Source organism: Typha latifolia, chromosome 14 (genome assembly GCF_019914945.1).
Source record: "Typha latifolia isolate L0001 chromosome 14, TyphaL0001v2, whole genome shotgun sequence".
Taxonomy (NCBI): domain Eukaryota; kingdom Viridiplantae; phylum Streptophyta; class Magnoliopsida; order Poales; family Typhaceae; genus Typha; species Typha latifolia.
In genome coordinates, this window is record NC_133099.1 from 1776892 (window position 1) to 1796811 (window position 19920).

Below are 19920 nucleotides of genomic sequence, written 5' to 3' on the forward strand. Positions count from 1 at the left end.
TAAAATAATTTCCAACTTTTTATTTCCTAATGTGAAATTAAATATCATCTAACTAATTTAAAAGATTAATTTTTTACATTAATTACTAACTATGCTATAATATTATTACTATAAATTTTTAAACAAATAATATCTAGCTTGGCTCGACTGATCTAAAGCCAGAGCTGCATTGGGGCGGCAAGCTTTTCTGACGGCTCTACATGTAGTAATCCAATGGATAGTACTCCTGCCCTCCTGTTTTTTTTTTCCCCCCCATTGGTGGGAGCCATGGGGCTCCAATTTGTAGGAGTTATAATTACTCCTACATGGACTTAAAAAGCTCAAAAGACAGCAACTCAAAAATTGTACGCCAATCTCTCGTCCAAGAAACCAAGAGATCTTAAAAGACCTCTGCTTTAACTGACCCCCACCAATCCATTAAAATGTGGCTCCCCCCGCCCCCTCTTCAACCTTTCTTGTATTCGTTCCACTTTGCCACACTTTTTGGTTGAGGGGGAGAGTGGGGGACCAAGTGGAAATTTGCATCAAACCATGGCCTTGGGAAGAGAAGAGATGCCTGTAAGGGGCATAAGAAGTAGGTGGGGGTGGGGGTGGGGAGGATGATGGACAGATGGAGGAATGATTTGTAAGAGGATTAGGATTCAAATTATACGGGCTCTTAATTGTGTTATCTGATTCTCGCATGCAAGTCGATCTAGACACGGTCTACAGTGCGTTGTTTGTAGATCTGACGGTGTCCGTGCATTTGGTGGTCAATCAAAGAGAGAGAGAGAGAGAAGAGAGAAGGGTTAGGCATCTTTCATGGATATATAGTAGGAGGCTACAAACACATATATATGTCTTGAAGCATTTGGGATTACTTAGTGGAGGGGTCATGTGATGTGAAGGGTAACATGTTAAGGACCACACAGCTAGCCCACATGAACACGACCACTGTGTCCTTGTGTTTGCTTTCTTTCTTTGACCTGAAAAGAAAAGAAAAAATTTCTTGCATTCTATGTGTATATATATATATATATATGTATGCCTTCTCTTCTCTTCTCTTCTCGTCTCTCTCTCTCTCACATGGTGCTCCCCTACGCTCACTGTACTATTGTCTCCGTGGACCCACTCACTAAATTTTCTTCCAAGAGTTTCAGTGGGTGGTCTCTTCTGGGTGGGCCATGGTGGACTGTCATGGTCACACGGGAGGGCGACGGGCCAATGGGTGCCAACTTTTTAGTGCAACAGTGGCCCTGTCTCTGTACCTCTTATACATTGATGTCTTCTCTGATAAATATGTATATTAAGTGGACAGAGCATAAGTTATTGAAGCCAAAACTAAGTTTATATGATTTAAACTTGGAGCTAGCTCCATACATCCATTGCTCTGCACTTTGGGCCCTCAAAAATGTGGAAATATGAATCTATACATATTCGAGCGAAAGAAAATCTCAAAGGCAGGCAGCCAGGCAGGCAGGCAGGCTGCAGGCAGGCAGCCAGGCACTTTGAGAGCTAGCCGAAAGGAATAATATCATGAGCTTTGCATGCATGGCTAAGGATCAGCAAGGACTCGTCCTCCTTTCGAGACCAAGTGAGACAGCACTTCAAGCAACCTGATAAACTCCAAAGATATTTTGCCAGCCGCTTGCTTCTCTCTTATATCTTGCGGTCGTGGCAAAATTTTGAAACTGCAGCCTAGAGATTTATATACGCAACTGCTAGTTTTTCGCCAAAAACTAAGGAGATCGATTAAGTGACGCATAAAAGTTTCAGAGGAAACTGATTGATATCAATATGTGGGCATAGTTGGTGTAATATTGTGTAGGTCCGAAGGGCCCTTTTCCCGAACTATCTACCGGTGGTCAGGATGGTCACATGCCATCTCTAAGTGAGAGAGCCTGAGATATTTGAAGTATGTGGGAGGGAGACAACGAGATTTAATTAGTATTATGTCCCACACATCATACATCTTATATGATATATGGCTGCCACAATCAAAGTTTTGGCCAGTGTCTTCTGACACCCAACCCCTCTCTATTTCCCCCATTTCTCTCTCTAGCTCACACACACATTAGACCCACCAGCGGATTGGAATCTTAAAGAGTTTCAAAGTGAAAAGGATAATTTGTTATCGTTGATACGCTTCTTGTTGCTGTGTGAACTGTACTATTCATCTGAAAAACGAGTTCTTTCTCTTGGAATTAATGTATTAATAGACATTTAACCGAGAGTAGTCTGGAGATTATATATTAGAGAGGTTGAACTTAAATCAGAGATTTTTCAGCTTCACTAGTTCAAGATGTTGTGAATGAAAAGCATCATCATGCACCAAACTCTTTGGAACTATGAGTTTCTAAAATGGCAGCCCTTCGAGATGAAGGATTTTTTTTATTTTTTCTTTTGATTTAGAAAAGATGGAAGGATGTTAATTAGGTATCATGATCAGATGTTAGGTTAAACAAGCCATTGTAAAGATGGTCAGTCAATTCGCATATAGGTCAATTTATTTGCATGCCAGATATATCACATCACCATAAGAGCTCTGAAGCATACGGCCATTTTTGATGTGACAATTGGAACTGCATCCTATTCCTCCATCATCTGTGCTTATATAAACTAAAAATGCCATTTAACCTAACAGTATTTTGCATGTACAGAGATGGTAGAGTACCAAGCCATTGGCCCATGAAATGTACCGGGCTTCGATGTGGGCCCATTGACCTGTGGATGTTGGGTAGAGCACGTCGTTATCGTCAGATATATACTAATATATTAAATTTTATGTATTTAATGACTTCAATTATATTTGCCTCTAATATTTACATTTGGCCAACTTTCCTTGTGTATACTTTATAAATCAATTTATCGAAACATCCATTCCAACTATTTGACATAAAATATCTCATTAATTCACTAATTTTTCGTATTATATCAAATAAAATAAATATATAATTTTTATAAACCTATTTAAAATACTTGAATTAGTTCAATCTTGTACAAGTTTAGTTGCGTATATTGTCGGATATACACTAATGCATTAATTTAAATATATTTAATAACTTTGATTGTAGTAGATAAAATTTTACTATATTATATATATATATTTTTATAATTAAACCTAATGAAATATTTTATTTAAAGATTCTGATTGTATATGTTTAAATTTTATAGCTCTCCATGTGTATTCTTTTAAATGACATCCAAATTATTTTAGATACTGGCACTAACACGCATCTAATGGATGCGACGGAAACGAGCCACCCATAATGTGACATAGTAGGACAAGACTATTATTTATAGAGTAAATCTCATAAACATAAGATTTAAGTCTAGGTATGTCAGAATAGTTAAGTTTTAAGAGCAATAGGAAAGAGCACTAGTAATGGGGGGGGGATAATAGCAGGACAATCCGAGGATAAGACATTCTTATCCGAGGATAAGACATTCTTATCCGAGGATAAATCCGGTCAACACCCAGTCTTCTGTTAAGAGGCCGTAGTCGTCATCGTCGTCCCCTCACGGCTACTGCTAATTTATAGCCCCCTCGTACTCGACCGTAGGCGGTACTTAAAACCCATCAAAATTAACTCACCAGTGTTCCTAAGCCCCCAACTTAAATGCCCTTGACCTAATTTTCGCAGGTCCCCCCCCCCTCTCTCTCTCTCTGTCTCTGGCTCTCTCTCTCTCCACACTTGCTCTCCGAAGAGTCCTCTCATGGCGATCTGGAGCTTCTCGGAGCTCGGTTGAGGTTTACGTCCAAGCGAGGTGTGTAAGCTCGAGTGTGTTGTCTCCTCCTTAGCTATTTACCGATATTTTAGAGTTTCTGTTCTTGCTTGTTCCTTGAAATGGGATGTGGAATGCTGACGAGGGGTTCTCTCTCCGATTATGCAAGAATGCCGTTGCTTTGAGGAGCGGGAGTGTGAATTTTTGGGGAATGGGCTTTTGGGAGCTCGGTTGGCTTCGAGAAGCGATCAAGGAGCGTTTCTGCGAGGTGCTGTGAGGATTAGGGTTTTGGAGATGAACTCCCCAGGAGGCAGCCTTGGCCAGCAGCCGGAAGAAGGTGACCTTGTCTTTTTGTTTTTTCTTTTGTTTCTTCTCGATTTTCAGTTTGGGGGGGGAGAGTGACACTGGGTTTGCAGAGAAGAAATGCTTGGATTCGGAGCTGTGGCACGCGTGCGCCGGCCCTCTAGTTTGCCTGCCGACGGTGGGGACCCGTGTCGTCTACCTCCCGCAGGGGCACAGCGAGCAGGTGAGATTTCTATCCTTTTGGTAGCCAAAGCTGAATGCTTTTCTTGTTTGTTGATCTTTTCTTGGTATTGGAACTCAAGGTCGCCGCGTCCACGAACAAGGAGGTTGAAGGCCATATCCCAAATTATCCAAACTTGCCTCCCCAGTTGATCTGCCATTTGCATGATGTTACAATGCATGTGAGTTATTGATAGCGTTTAGAGTCAATTAGGTCCGAAAATATGACATTTTGGGATTGCTGATTGGTTGTAATTCTTCAGGCAGATGTTGAAACAGATGAAGTATATGCGCAGATGACCTTGCAGCCCTTGAACCCGGTAAACCTAATTTTGAGGTTGTGGTTCTAACTATTAGGGAACATTTTGAATAAAAGTATTGGATAAACTTGGTATTTTTGCAGCAAGAACAGAATGATGCTTATCTTCCAGCTGAGATGGGCATTATGAGCAAGCAACCGACGAATTATTTCTGTAAGACTTTGACTGCAAGTGATACAAGTACTCATGGAGGGTTTTCTGTTCCTCGCCGCGCAGCCGAGAGAGTGTTCCCTCCTCTGGTGTGATAAGTGTCTAAATGCCTTGCGTGTGCTTTGTCATCTAACTTATTGGCATCGTCACTATGAATAACCAGTGAAATAGTGCTGTTTGTAGGACTTCTCGCAGCAACCTCCAACTCAGGAGCTTATTGCTCGGGACATTCATGATGTTGAGTGGAAGTTCAGGCACATTTTCCGAGGTAAGTGAGTTCTCACTTTTTCTTTTTTCTGTGTGCATTGCATGCTTAGGGATATCTTTGCTATGCACTAAATTACATCTTGATTTGGAAGTCATATATTCAGTAGGAATTCTGAATTCCAAGCTACACTATGATGATAGACAGTCCAGAAGCTTTTCTGCTAAGTCTGGGCCCACTTGATGAATAACTGCTTAATTTACCACCTCTAATCTAATACAGATTGCTGGACCTAGACTTCAAACCTAATCACGATGCACGAGAAAAGGTCTACAGTGCAACCACAATATGACATGAATAGAAGATTCCAGTTCGATCTAAAAACTTAATCGTTTGAGCTGTGGACCATCTAAGATGTGGACTCAACTTATATAGATATTTCTGACAAGGAGTAAATGTTACATGTGACTTCAAACACGGTCAATCTAATCAGCTTCATTTTCTTCAGCTTTACAGTTGTAGATCGTTTGTTTTGACTGTTTGATTCTGTAAGGACACAGGTCCATAGTCCAAAATGTACAAAAACTGAATTAATTTTACTAGTTTCACAAATTTATGATATACCATAGCGGTGATTAATTTGCAAATAAATGGCAGAAACATTTGACGATATCTCATAAGGTGTATCAATCACTGATATTTAAATTTTAGGGTGTGGCTGAGTTTTAAAGAAATATTTTGATTATTTTATTCTTGAATACACTATTCATTTATAGCCTAGAAGTGAAACTTTATGCAGCAAATAAGGTTAGCAAAAAGTTTTGTTGAAAATTATTTTTGTTTTTTATGCATTCATACATTATTATTATTGCAGGACAGCCCAAAAGGCATCTATTAACTACTGGCTGGAGTGTGTTTGTCAGTGCCAAGAGACTTGTAGCTGGCGATTCGGTTCTTTTTATATGGTTAGTTTTACCATTTTCCTCTCGATCCATTTAAAATTTGGTATGATTTACTCTATTTTGTTATGTATTTATGTGGTTTAGGAACGAAAAGAACCAGCTTTTGTTGGGAATAAGACGTGCTAATAGACCACAAACTGTAATGCCTTCATCTGTTCTGTCAAGCGACAGTATGCACATAGGGCTCCTTGCAGCAGCAGCTCATGCTGCAGCCACAAACAGCCGTTTCACCATTTTCTATAACCCAAGGTAGCTTGAACAATCAAGATTGTTCTTTGTTTGTATTGTGTCCTACTAAATCTGTTGTTGCTGGTGCAATTTTTCAGGGCAAGTCCATCTGAGTTTGTGATATCACTTTCAAAGTATGTTAAAGCTGTTTTTCACACTCGAATATCAGTTGGGATGCGTTTTCGAATGCTATTTGAGACTGAAGAGTCGAGTGTACGTAGGTGAGGTAGCAGTGTTTAATCATGATCATACTATAGCTAACATTTGTTCCGTGTGTAAGGATTTTCTGAATTTTGTTGGTCATAGAATGTATATGAATATGCTGTCCATAGGATTACTAAGATTTCTCCGCACTCTGTGGTCATCTTGAAGTTCATTTCATCACAGATGAAGAGTATCTATAGCTTGTTGCTCCAAGTCCAAATAAATTTTAGTTTAAGTCTCAATATTCTAGAAAAATGACAAATGCAATGCCAAATCCAGGTACATGGGGACGATAACAGAAATAAGTGACATGGATCAAATACGCTGGCCAAATTCTCACTGGAGATCAGTCAAGGTAACAGTGAACTGTCTAAAAGATCAACTACTTTCTGTATTGGATTACAGTGTTTAAAACTTTAAATTGTCTTGCAACACTTTTTGGCTATTATCAGAATCTGTGGTTGATAGGTACTTCCTATAATAAATACCTATCAATGAAGATCAACTGCTTTCTATAATAATGACCTATCACCAACATTTTTTTTTTTTGACTTTCTTATTTGTGTTTTATATTGTATTTATTTCAGCCTTTTTAGTCTAATCAAATCCTGAGATTACAAGGCCTAAATTTTATTGTGGAACTGTTCAATTTTGACAATGACAGGTGGGTTGGGATGAATCAACAGCAGGTGAGAGACCACCTAGAGTTTCATTATGGGAAATTGAGCCTTTGACAACATTTCCCATGTATCCGTCTTTGTTCCCACTCAGGCTGAAACGTCCTTGGTATCCTGGGGCACCTGCTCTTAATGGTATATATTCTCAGCTTCATTGCATGGTGCTAGTCTGTCAATTTCTTTACTCTATTAAATACACTTGTGGCGAAGTTTCTTTTCCACTTGTATTATTACATACTGCAAGAGAAAGTGTAAACTAGATCACCCAACTATTGGCATGCAAGTTCTGAAATCTGAAGTATAATATTCCATGAAAGGAGAACAGAAGGAATAAATCATTGTAAGGAAGGAAGGATTTGGAAAAACTACAGGTGCCCAGCAATATAATAAGAAAAGCAACTGACAAATGATTTCATTTGACATTCTTCTTATCATCGTCTTTCTAAGAGTTACCACTGTACCTAAAAAGGTAAAATCAAGTAATACCCTCCTCACTACATGATTGAATTTCTGGTGTTATATATGAATTACAGTGAGGTTATTAAGTACTTTAAGTGAAGCATCATGTGGTCATTGGTTGTGGGGATTTAGTAAATTAATCACAAAATTCAGAATGGATAAAGCATGGGTGCTAATAAACTAACTCCATTTATTCTTAAGGAAGAGTCTGCCTTTTGCCTAGGTTAGTTATTGATCAGGATGAGATAAATGCACTTGCAGGCCTGAGGTACAGTATCACCCTTAGCATGAATTCTGGAGCAGAGATCTGCAGATCTGCAGATCTGCAAGAAATTAATCATTTTAATAGATAATAGCTATAAGCTGTTTTGTTTCTATTTTAGACAGTCAATATGCCCAATTTGATGTTCATTACTTAGTTTGAGGTTCTATTATCATCCAACTCTATTGTTGCCATTTGCCATTGCCACTGTTTCTGTTATAGATAGAGTCCTGGCGCATGATGCTATCAAGGGCCATATTTATTTATCAACGCTCAATAGGACAGAGTACTTGGAAGTTGGAACTATTTGATGTTACTGTGAGTGGCACTAAACTGGTATATGAGTAGTATGATGAGTAGAACTCTTGCAACTCTTTACATACATGCAGTCTGCTATATTACATAAAACAAAACGAGGCCTAAGTTCATGTATTCCTTGAAGCTTTTCAGTGCTTAGAAAGCATTCCTTTGCACCTTTAATCAATTTGAAGGTATGAAGCTTAAAAAAGTAGCTCGGGTGGTCCAGTTATTTTTCACAAGAAGTCAATGTTAGTCTCTTCAAGTGCAAGGAATTTGTGTGACGTCAACCTGGATGAATTTATTTTATTTCAAATGCTTTCTTCTGCTTCTGAATCCTCTGTGTGCTCTTGGTCACCTCTTACTTTATAAAACCCGACAACCATGAGCCATTGTAAATGTGTGAAATGATACATCAATTGACATTTTGGTATTCTCATTTAGTACTGTGTTTGACAACCTGTCATTGGCTTTATTATGCTTCTTTTTGTTGATAACTTGACATGGCTCTCTAAATGAGAGTGATGGAGTATTCTTTTTCGTTGTTCATGCACAGTTTCATTTTCATTATTGATAACATTATGCATCTTATTTTGAATGTAGAAATTGATTGTTGCATAAAAAGATCTGCTATAAAAGTAAACCTTGGAATCTAGCCTTTCTCATACTAAATTCTTCTTTAATTTTATTATTAACAAGATGACAGCAATGCTTTGATGTGGCTGAGAGGGGTCACTGGAGTAGGAGACTTTCAATCTTTGAACTTTCAGGCACCTGGTATGGGCTCCTGGGGCCAACAGAGAGTCCAGTCTGCCTTGCTGGGAAATGATCATGACCAGTACCAAGCGATGGCAGCTGCTGCCTTACCAAGCAGCAGTTATATGAGACAACAATTTCTACCCATCCAGCAACCTATGCAGTCTCCTCAGGAATCCTGCAATATAAACCCATTACTGCAGCAGCAAATAGCCCACCAAACCAATCAGCAGCAAATACTAGGTCCTCAGTCCCAAAATTTCCCAGATATCTTCACATCTAATGTTCTCCATCAGCAATTGCAGCTACTGCAGCAACCACAGCAACTGCTCAATGATCCGAAGCAGAAGAGCTTACAGACGCAAACTTATCAGGTCCCCAATAATTCAATGTTCCAGAAGCAGTCTCCTTTACCCTCACATTTGTGCCAGAAATTTGGCCTGCCTGATCCAAGCATGAACTTTTCAACAAACCTCACTTCCAACAGTGCTCAAAGCGTGTTAGAATCTAGTTTTCCTGAAGGAAGTTCAAATGTTATGGACTTCTCAAGAAACAGTCGACTTATGATAAGTGAGCAGCAGCAACCAGCATGGGAACCAAAGTTAATGGTGTCACATACGACATCTTTTGGGAGCTCTGTTTTGCTTCCATCACTTGCTGGAAAGGATGGTTCTGTTGAACCAGGAAATGGTCGTGGTGGTATTCAGAATCATCTGCTTGCAGCTAATATGGACTCTTCTTCGCTCTATAATGTGGTGCCTGGTCTGACTTCAAATTTTTCTGATAATGATGTATCTGGAGTACCATACGGATCCTCATGTCTTCAGAACCCAATGTACAGTTGTCTGGATGAGTCATCTGGTTTGCTGCAAAACGCAGGAGAGAGTGATTCATCGACCAAAACGTTTGTAAAGGTAAGAGCAACATATAATTATAAACTCTTCACACACTTTGAATAAAAAGTCTCTTTCTTCATGGATATATTTCTTAATTATATATATGCAGGTGTACAAGTCAGGATCAGTAGGAAGGTCATTGGATATTACCCGGTTCAACAACTATGATGAACTACGTGAAGAGCTGGGTCAGATGTTTAGTATTAAGGGTCAGTTGGAAGACCCGCATAGATCAGGCTGGCAGCTTGTATTTGTCGACAGGGAGAACGATGTGCTTCTCCTTGGAGACGACCCATGGGAGTAAGAAATAATTAAAGGGCATTTGTTTCTGTTCGACCCATGTGCTTTTCCTACTTGTTTCTTGCTTGCATAATGATCTTGCAACTGAGCATTTTCCCCATAATTACAGGTCATTCGTGAATAGTGTGTGGTATATTAAGATACTTTCACCTGAGGATGTTCAGAAAATGGGAAAGCAAGGAAATGATCCCCTGTAATTGTCTCAGAATCAGAACAGTTCATGGTATGTCATAGATGCCCTTTTATGTGAGTGCAATATTCTAGATTACCTTGTTGAGCGAGTTCTCTCTTTGATATATGGTAAACTCTATCCCTTGTAAATAGTAATTTTTCTCATCTCATCTATGTCTACATAGTCACAAACTTACAATGCATATTTTGCTGAACCTATGAAATCTTGAAACCTATTTTATTGTTTATATGCATTAGGGTAGATAGCTTGCTTAATTGCAGCCTTCACTGGGGAAATAGAACGAGGTTGAAGTTTAAACTTGAGTTGATGTCAAATTTTAGTACTTTTAAAAGTTTAAATTGTGTACTTGTAATGTTTTGGTTAGGGGAAATTATAGTTTACCCCTTTATGGTTAGGCTCAAATTCACTTTTTTATTCCTATGGTTACATTCAAATTAAAACCGTTATCTTTTTCATCATATTTGATCAAACTACATGTCAAATTTGAAGATTATCGTTAGACAAAGTTATAGATGATTTAATAAGTTTTTCAACACATCTAAAATAATACCGATTAAATTTCAGATGACAAATATATGATGCAAATATATCTGTTCTATATATTTGTCATATTTTTATTATTTAAAATTCGATAGGTATTATTTTAAATGTGTTGAAAAGTTTATACAATCTTTTACAACTTTATTTTGTACGGACTATCTTCAAATTCGATTTTTAGTTTAATCAAATATGTTGGGAAAATTAACAATGCACTTTAGTTTAAACCTTAAGAGGATAAATTGATATAAACGAAACTATAGAGAGGATGAAGTGAATTTAGGACTAATAATATGAGAGTAAAATATAATTTCCCTTTATTATTATATGCATAACAATTTTGTTCAATACCTTATTAGTATATTGCATCATGGCCTACTAGCTTTACTTATAATCTCTCAAAATTCTTACTTGTAAAATTAGGACTGTTGGTTTGAAGATGGTTGCCCAAATTAAATATATTTATAAGCTAGATGTATCCTTTGAATCTTATACATAAATCATCTTTCTGTCTTTATGAGTAATAAATATACTCTATGCCAGGCCAATATACTTTTCAAATATCCATTTTAAGATTCTTAGGTTGGCTGGTTCTGATATTGCAGGTTTCACTTGGAACATTCAGCAGTGAATTTTTGCTAGGTTGCTCTCGGTCATGCTTCTTCGAAGGGGTGCGGTAGTTTCGTAAAACATGCATCTCTCTGCTGTCCTGTATGGATATCACAAACATCAGTCTGTTATAAAGCTCCCTTGTTTTTCTTGTGGTTGCTACAATGTGCCTCTATTCAACCACTTGTAGTTTATTGTATCCTCCTTAGGGATTATAATTCCCTCATACTTAGAGCCGCTCGTATCATGTTACAAGTGTCATCAGGCGTTTCTCTAAGCTCAGAATTTTGGAGATGATTTTCTTTGCTATTTGGTAGAATTTTCCATTCAGGCAATTCATGAACTTTGTGCCTCAAAAGCAAAACTTTTATAACTTGGAGGAAAAATTGCTTGGATAGTGTGCTACTTTTGTGAGTTGTTGCTATACTTACATATTTGAGTTAATGGATGTTTAACTGTTCTTTTCCAACAGCCAGACAAATATGGAGACATGTATCAGCAGGGTGGTGCCGACCTATTCTTTTGTCTCTTACTACCATTTTATTGAGGCAAACTGGAGTTTCCTTATTTTATGTGGTTTTCTTTCCAGGTGGGGATAGTCGACCAAGTTGAAGGTTTAAAATTCACACAAGCAGTTCATGGACATTTCAGTTGGATGCTCATCAGTGTAAGAAAAGTGAGAAAAATCCAACCATTGCCACTTCAAAGACTATCAAATGATTGATATCACTAACAACAGACCTGCATAATAGTAACGATTGTCCAAGGAGTAGGAATATCATAGTAAGGTGTTTAGCCTTAGAACATTGCTTGATGCGCCCCAGCTATTAGTTATGTGGAAAATCATAATCATACTTGTATTTCTTTTTAGGTGCGATTGTGATTGTGCTGGTTTGCATCTAATAATAATTATAGATAATGTACCAACTAAATAGCTACGATTTAAATTTGACAAATTTCTTTTAGCAGAATTATACCTTAACTAGTGGTCTAATCAGCAAAATAGCCGACAACAACAATCATTCCAAGGACAAGCAAATGGCTTAAAAGGAAAAGATTTAGTTTAACTCGTTGTATGATTTACCTGCCAAAGTAATCATTTTATATTACTGCGATAAATTATGTTCGGCATGCTATATGTGACGAACTCTATACATATAATAGGATTGCTCCTGAGACTAATGATGAAATTTACGAAAAAAAATTCAGATTACAGAAATTAATAATATATACAGAATGAAATTTTATAAATTTATAGAGTTTTTTTTTAAATGTTTATAAATAAACGATTCCAGTCAATAAATCGGCAAATAGAACTGTATGGTAGCTTTTCTCTCTTCTCGCTCGGTCGCTCGCTAGCTATTTGTTTTATCCCCATCGTCGACCCCAGTCCCTCTTTCTCTCTCATCTGATGCCTCGATCACCTCCTCCTTAGATCCTTTCGCTCTCTCTCAATTGCCGTCGCCTCTATCTCTGCTTCCTTTTTTTCGCCGCCATCGTTGCCCTAAAAACTCGGATCTTTTTCGAGTCGAGCTCCTAATTCTTGGATCTCGTTGGAGGAGATAGATTGATCTAGGACTTTGGGATTTTATTTTGTGTTGTGAGGAGGAAAGGAGAGATTTTGGGAGGAGAGGGATGGAAACCGGCGGTGGGCAGGAGGAGATCCGCCCGTTGACGGCGGAGGAGGAGGCGCAAAAGAGGAACACCGACTGCGTTTACTTCCTCGCATCACCGTTGACCTGCAAGAAGGTGCCCTTCTTGTCTCTTCTTCCTTTTTTTATGGTTGGTTCTGGTTCTTATTTTTTCTTTCCCTGATGTTATCTTGTTCGTTGTTGATTTTACTTGATTTGAGCTGGAAAGGACTCCTTACATAGGTGCTCCGACAGATTTTATGTTCTAGTTACTTAGTTTCTTGGAGGACCTTGGAAGTATAGGGTTAGGGTTCTGGTGGTGGAAATGCAGGAAAGCTAGGACTTTGAGATGTATTGATACTTTGATAGTTTTCGGTGGTTCGTTGAGATTGATTTGATCAGGATATCAGCAATTGATATGGGAAAATTATTGGACAGTGTCTTATTACTCATGCGATTTGTTAAATTAATTTTCTCAAAGAGGCTCCTGATGGGAAGTCATGTTTCTTTTCCTCTGGCTTTACGTGAATAGTAGATCTTTTGGTACGAAGTAGTGATTATATACACTTACCTTTTGGATGGTTCAAAGTCAGCATGGTGCAGCACTAAATTCCTTGTTCTTTGACTACTTTATTGTTGATTCATTTTTGCAAGGGTCTAATAATCTGCACCTCATTTTTTCGGTCAGTTTCTCATCAATTTTCTGGTAGCTCATGTATCTATGTGGAATTGTAAATGCTGTAGAAAATATCCAATTCCGGTATTTGATTGGTGAGAGCATGTGTTTCAGTTCATTCTTGAATAAGGATATAGCATCATGCACTCTTGACCTCGGTAATCCCTTCATTATTGGTATGAGATTTTTGTGATATGATATTATAGGCTGCTTTATTGCTAATTTAAATCTGAGATTCTTTTGACCCAATTAGTGAGAATCTCATAAATATCTGTTTCAAATGTCGCATCCTGTAGGTATCACATTGTTCCCCTTTTGGTCAGATTGTGTTCGCTGCATGTTTATTTGCTGCTTGATAGATACAATCTGCGTTGGTGACATTTCTGTTTGATATTATGTTTCCCTTTCTGATCGATCTTTTCATTTTACCATTTTTATGCAGGGCTCTGAATGTGAGTATCGCCACAGTGAGGGGGCAAGGGTCAATCCAAGGGATTGTTGGTATTGGTTGAATGGCAACTGCTTGAATCCAAAATGTTCATTCCGGCATCCGGTGAGATTCTAATTCTACAGTTTATATACTTGCACTCAGCTTATTTCAGTTGAAGCTTATATCACTATTAATGTAGTTCACTTTTTTTCTTAATGCTTAATTATGAAAATGATTTTTCCCTTCCAAATTACCATTTTAGAAGCCTAATGCTGTTGTTCTTTCTTCAGCCACTGGATGGTCTGTTTGGGGTCCCAACAACTTCAGGACCAGTTCCACCTCCTCCATCGCACACTTCACTGTCTCCACAAGTACCTGCATCGGTTGTTCCCGCATATAACACGAGCAAACAGATTGTTCCATGTTATTACTTTCAGAAAGGCAACTGCTTGAAAGGTGATAAATGCCCTTTCATGCATGGGACACAGGCAGCTGGCAATCCTATCTCGCACCAAGTGCCAAAGGTTTCTACCTCTTTTGTTGAGCCACCTATGACCCAAAAGAAGGATTTGTGGGGTATCAAGGAGTGTAGGCAGCAACACATACTTACTCAACAGAACAACCACATAATTGGTGCTGATAAGCCAAAAGCGTCTGTTGATAAGCCAACAGCATGTGTTGCTAAGCCCAGAGTCACTGTTGATAAGCCCATTGAAGCAACTCCAACATCTGCAAAATCTTTCACCAAAGCTGCAAGTGCACCAAAGGATATTCAGTTGCTAAAGAAAAGTTTGCCAACTAATTCATCAGATGATGACCATAGATTCCATCAGAGTCATCTTCCTGTCGCCAGTGGGTATGTGCAAAACATGGACCAATATTACGAAGTTCAGCCTTCAGATGGCCGTGCTCTTAATGGTAAGGAGTCTGATGAGTTCTTAAGGGAGTCTTCTCCAGGCTTTGATGTCCTTGTGGACAACGATGATGATGACACTGGTTACCTACACAACGAAGATGAGTATGCAAGAGCACTACAAGATGGAAGGAACTTGAACCCCGGGGATGATTATGAGTACTATCATGATCATGAACTTGTGCACAAATATGAACGAGACCAATACAATGAACTGGCTGAGTATGATCAGCTTGGACAGCCTCATGATAGTTATGAACGGGAACAACGTAAGACTTCACCTGAGAGGGTCTTGGACGGATCATCGCTGTCCAAAAGAAGGGTCTCCCAGAGAGGGATCAACCATCATGAAATTGACAGTTCAGATTTACGCCATCGACTAAAGCAAAGAAGACTTGACGGTTCAAGATCTGATGGCCGTGCTGAACGCTACCGGAGGGATGGTCACTACTTAGAGGAGAGACAGCGTGGGCACCATACTCGTAGGGACCAACAACATGTTTCTCGTGTAAGCTCCATAAGCACCCGACTCAAAGGTAGAATAAGACTTCCTGGGAGATCTTCACCAGATAAAGTTGATTTGCAAACTGAGAAAGAAGGGGACAGAGGAAGGCCTCATGGCAGATTGTCTCCAGTCAGGTCATTGGACTTCCCAAGGAGACATGGGGAAAGAGTAAGACAAAGATCAAGTGAGGAGTTTGCTGCAGGTGCAAGGAGCCTTGGAGGTAAGCTGACTAAAGGAGATGATATAGAGTCATTGAACTTTGCTGGTCCAAAAAGACTTGCAGAGCTGAAAGGTACTAAATCCACAGAGAGCTCTCGAGAGCAGTCAACCAAGAGTATGGGTTTTACTTCTATGGATCTGGGTCTCAAGAACTCTACAAAAGCAGGAGAGTCTGAAGGTTCTCTTCCTTTCGATGGTCCAATGCCCCTGAGTGTCATTCTGAAAAGGAAAAGGGAAGCAACATCTGGCAATAGGACATTTTCCAGTATTGGAGGAGGCAGTGAAAGATACGCTGAAGATGTGGTTGGTAGTTCTGTCTTAGTATCAGCCTCAGAGGTGGAATCCATGCCTCCAGTAGAAGCAGCGGAGAAAGGAAATGAGGATAATGCCAGTAGACTTGAAGGACACACAGTTGAAATAACTGATGACGAGGAAGAGGAGGGTCTGATCCATGCAGAGGGCGAGGCTATAAATTATAATGATCAATCTTCCTCTAAAGAAGACATGATTGAAACTACGGATGCTGTCAACATGGACAATGTGGAGGATCAAGAGATGGAACATTATGATCAGAGAGCTGGAGAGTCTGATTATGACACGATAGAGGATGGAGACTATAGAACAGAAGAGGAGCATGCATATCAAGATGATGAAGATGAGTTTGACGAGGAGGACGATTTCACAAGGAAAGTTGGTGTCATGTTCTCTTGAGATATATGTAGAGAGAGACTGTTGTTGCATATGTTGCTTTGCTCGAAGTGGAAGGCCTCACTGTTGCTTCTTGAGTATCTTGGAGAATCATGGTGGCGCTTTATGTTTTTTTAAATTAATAGTGCCAAATCCTGTTCTTCTATAAGCCTGGTGAAGCAGGTCAGATATGAAATGCGAGAATCTAGTGAGAATTTAAAGGTTGACCCCATTAAGAGTTGTGATTTTGTTCCTTGTTCTCTAAACCTTGTACTAGTGACATAAACAGATTGCTGGCTATTTCTGTTGCCTATTTTATTAATGCAGCAAATTTATAACATAATGAATCACCAATGAGGGTGTATTTTGACTTCTTAACATGGTGCTGTGTTTTTCTGGAACTCAAGTGTGCTGTCTGGATACAATCCATGAGGTCTATCTGTTACATTTTATATTCACTGCCTGTTTCCTAATTTAATAAAATTTGTAGACCTATTAGATTAGTCTGTTTTGGTTTCAATTCCTACGCAAATACAGACTTCTTTGTAGAGAAACCCAACTATATACACGGATGGTTCAGGAGGCCATTCATTAGAAGTTGATCCAAAAATTATGCAATTAAATAGTGACATGGAGATCTTTGCCTTCTAAAACTCGGTAAAAATTCTCGATCCACTAGAAAATAGTGGTAGAAAAGTACTCCTGAATACTGTGAACAACTTATCTCCACAAATCAAAGAAATTATTATTATGAGAACCAAAAAGGATTTGATCAGTCGGCCCCCCTTCATCCCTACACTGCAGACTTCCTCAAGCAAACAAGAGGGCATGGTTACAAAGATTGCTAGATCTTTGTTGAGATTGAGAGATGGGATGTCTACCAGCTACATAGTTATGCCTCTTTGCAAGAAGTGAAGACAAGGAACCCTTTGGTGCTTTCTTTGCTATAGTCTTTGAACAACCTTTGGGGCTAAGTGACTTGTGCTTATCTAAACCCCCTCCATAACTTTCAGATGACTTGAGCTTCTTCTTCTTCTTCTTCTTGCATGGTCTCTCAGGCTTGGGAAGGTCCTCCGAGCTCCTCACAGTTGACAAGGATGTGAAAGACTGAGACTTCCCTTGGTAAAACTTTGATATCCCTCTCCTAACAAAGTTCCAAAAATTAAAAATATTACAAGGTTTATACTAACATACTACAAGACATGTACATACAAAGAGCTAGCTTACTTGAAAGGCAACTGAGCTATGAGGTTGGACATCTCATAGAGAGGACCATCATCATTATCATCATCATCATCGTCGTCGTCACTAAAAGTAGAGGATGAATCCATCGAAAAGCTCCCTAATGAAGAAGACATGGATTCAACACTATCCTCCTCCTCCTCAGACATGATTCCATGCATGTCCATAGAAGCATGATCCATGAACCTGAACTCAGAAGGATAAAAACCCAGATAGATAATAACAGTGTATATAGCCTGAATAAATCTCCACTTGTGAATAAGTACTATAACATGTGTATCTCATGAAGTTTCGTATAAAGATGTCGTAAGACCTTCAAGTGGGGCTCAAAGATGGGCTATTTATATATATATGCATATAAAATAAGAGGGAGAGGAAGTCGTGAGGATAAGGATTGGTGGGCTTGCACGAAATTTGACGGCAGATTCGGAGTTATCCACATAATATTATCCATGCCCCCCTCTTTCTTGGTATACTAGGAAGAGGGGAACACTGGATAAGAACACCATTGTACACACATGTGTTACTTCACATAGCCATCCATTGCTCATAAATCATAATAAAACCACCCAACGCCTTTGTCTGCGGCATTATTTTAAATCCATTATTTAGAATAAAAGCTTTGGAAGGGCCCACAAGGAGATCTGGACCTAAAAGGTGCAAGATTGTGCTGGTGTTAATGTCTTCTTATCTGGAGAGCTTTACCTAATTTGTCCTCAATTAGGGTCTCCAATGCTTATCTAACTAAATGTATCTTTTTTGTCAATGGGCCGTTTCCATTGCGTAATTAGACTAATGGAGCTTGGATAAGTGGTGAGTTTGTTGTTACTCATATTAGTTCTAAGTTTTAAAGATATAGCAAATTGGAGTGGGTTTACCTACTAACCTTTTTCACTAATAACAAAATTAGGGTCCAGGCTTTCCAATTAATTCCACCATACTTTTTCTTATAAAAGATGGAGTATTACTAATGAATGAATTATGCCCATGGATAAATGCTCTGAATGGATAATAGTAAAAATAATTTGGTCATTTAGCAACTTATCTATACAAACTGGTAAGTTAAAATTGAGTCAAATCATTAAGGTAAATTGTAATTTGTCCTATATTAACAGTCATTACGATTATAAAAAGCTCCAAGATTTGAGAAATGATCCTTTCCAAGTACAGCCAAAAAACCATAGTCGACATATAAAATTGACTAATTAATCAGCTAATTTATTTTATTGGCTTCATGATAAGAGTACGTAGGTGACTTTACATAGTGTCACCATGCTTAATTATTGGTCTTCTTAACATTATATGAGATAATAGGAGCATTAAAGTAATCATGTCTAGCTTTTAGGAAATGGTTATACTTGTATCACATATCATCACCTCTCATTCCATCGATTCCCATTCCTTAATTATAGAAGAATAGAGATAGAGTTAGTTGTGAAGGGGAATTAACCGACAAGAGCTTACAAAGCAAATTTGGCCACCAAAAGTTTTGCCTCGTAAAGAGGAGGGAAGTAAAGCTGTGCACTTCCAAGCTGGGAATCAAGCAATACTGCTATTAAGAACCACGATAAGTAGAGGTTTATCCACGAATAAAACACTTATCTGCGACCTGATGGCTCGAATATATTCTACTTAAACAAAAGTTTTATCCAAGATTCCTGGAGAAATCTCTCTTTTGTAAAGACCCCCCTTTTCGCTTTACACCTTCAAGGTTGCAGGCTTTTTTATCCTTTGTTGGGCCTGAAAGCCATGGTGATGGGTCCAAGCATTTTTTTTTATCTCTAGTCTTAGACATCTAACTAAAGTTCCCTACAAATTAATAGATCTGGTGCTTTTTTTCCTCAGGGTTGGCCTCACCTTCGTTTGCTGCCTTCTTCCCCTCACGAGAGGGGTAGGGTTTTCCCCCTTCTCTTCTCCTCTTCCTCGTTGGTCTCGAGATTTGTCGACCCCTTGTGCGGTTGGATTCATGGGTGGTGGAGACGAGCTGCTTAGGCCAAGCCTAGTCACCGCTTACACCTATGACTCATGCCCTCTTTGGTCTCCGTCTTAGTTGGCATCTTGCTCTGCCTCCTTCTTCATCGGAATCCTTCTCCTTCCTCTCAGTGGCATAGTCTCCAACTTGGCTGTCCATCTTCGCTCATCATCTCTAGTAACACTTGAGCTCATGTTCATTCTTTCCAGCTTTGCTCCTCTTTAAAGAATATTTATGTGTCGGCATTTAAAATTTAGGATTTAGAGTTTCCGGTTCACAACTCTCGTCCCTCCTTTTTATCCTTCTAACAACAGTGAAGGGTATATGTATAATTTGAGGCTCGATTCATCCGACTTGACCTAA

The 19920-nt window shown here is 38.9% G+C and overlaps 3 protein-coding genes across 8 annotated transcripts; 2 read left to right on the forward strand and 1 right to left on the reverse strand.

Moving 5' to 3' along the window:
* The first annotated feature begins 3578 nt into the window (after window positions 1-3578).
* On the forward strand, window positions 3579-11687 carry LOC140800718 (auxin response factor 12-like). Of its 3 annotated transcripts, XM_073155520.1 has the most exons (16): window positions 3579-3747; window positions 3875-4042; window positions 4122-4231; window positions 4311-4409; window positions 4491-4547; window positions 4631-4786; window positions 4881-4965; window positions 5777-5867; window positions 5949-6113; window positions 6191-6313; window positions 6576-6651; window positions 6961-7108; window positions 8691-9661; window positions 9753-9943; window positions 10053-10166; window positions 11279-11687. In XM_073155520.1, exons 2-15 carry the CDS (start codon window positions 4000-4002, stop codon window positions 10138-10140), a joined length of 2403 nt encoding a protein of 800 aa, XP_073011621.1. In that variant the 5' UTR covers window positions 3579-3747; window positions 3875-3999; the 3' UTR covers window positions 10141-10166; window positions 11279-11687. The 3 variants fall into 3 exon arrangements, with proteins under 3 accessions (XP_073011621.1, XP_073011620.1, XP_073011622.1); XM_073155519.1 differs by lacking the exon at window positions 3579-3747 and having other exon boundaries at window positions 3853-4042; XM_073155521.1 differs by lacking the exons at window positions 3579-3747; window positions 3875-4042; window positions 4122-4231 and having other exon boundaries at window positions 4326-4409; window positions 4495-4547.
* On the forward strand, window positions 11651-16721 carry LOC140800719 (zinc finger CCCH domain-containing protein 32-like). Of its 3 annotated transcripts, none has more exons than XM_073155524.1 (4): window positions 11651-11785; window positions 11872-11958; window positions 14032-14142; window positions 14310-16721. In XM_073155524.1, exons 1-4 carry the CDS (start codon window positions 11765-11767, stop codon window positions 16365-16367), a joined length of 2277 nt encoding a protein of 758 aa, XP_073011625.1. In that variant the 5' UTR covers window positions 11651-11764; the 3' UTR covers window positions 16368-16721. The 3 variants fall into 3 exon arrangements, with proteins under 3 accessions (XP_073011625.1, XP_073011626.1, XP_073011624.1); XM_073155525.1 differs by having other exon boundaries at window positions 11872-11949; XM_073155523.1 differs by lacking the exons at window positions 11651-11785; window positions 11872-11958 and adding an exon at window positions 12591-13031.
* A 261-nt stretch (window positions 16722-16982) lies between these two features.
* On the reverse strand, window positions 16983-19826 carry LOC140801044 (protein OXIDATIVE STRESS 3-like). Of its 2 annotated transcripts, XM_073156036.1 has the most exons (3): window positions 19443-19826; window positions 17571-17771; window positions 16983-17487 (listed from the first exon to the last, which is right to left on the reverse strand). In XM_073156036.1, exons 2-3 carry the CDS (start codon window positions 17765-17767, stop codon window positions 17154-17156), a joined length of 531 nt encoding a protein of 176 aa, XP_073012137.1. In that variant the 5' UTR covers window positions 17768-17771; window positions 19443-19826; the 3' UTR covers window positions 16983-17153. The 2 variants fall into 2 exon arrangements, with proteins under 2 accessions (XP_073012137.1, XP_073012136.1); XM_073156035.1 differs by lacking the exon at window positions 19443-19826 and having other exon boundaries at window positions 17571-17904.
* Between the last annotated feature and the right edge of the window lie 94 nt (window positions 19827-19920).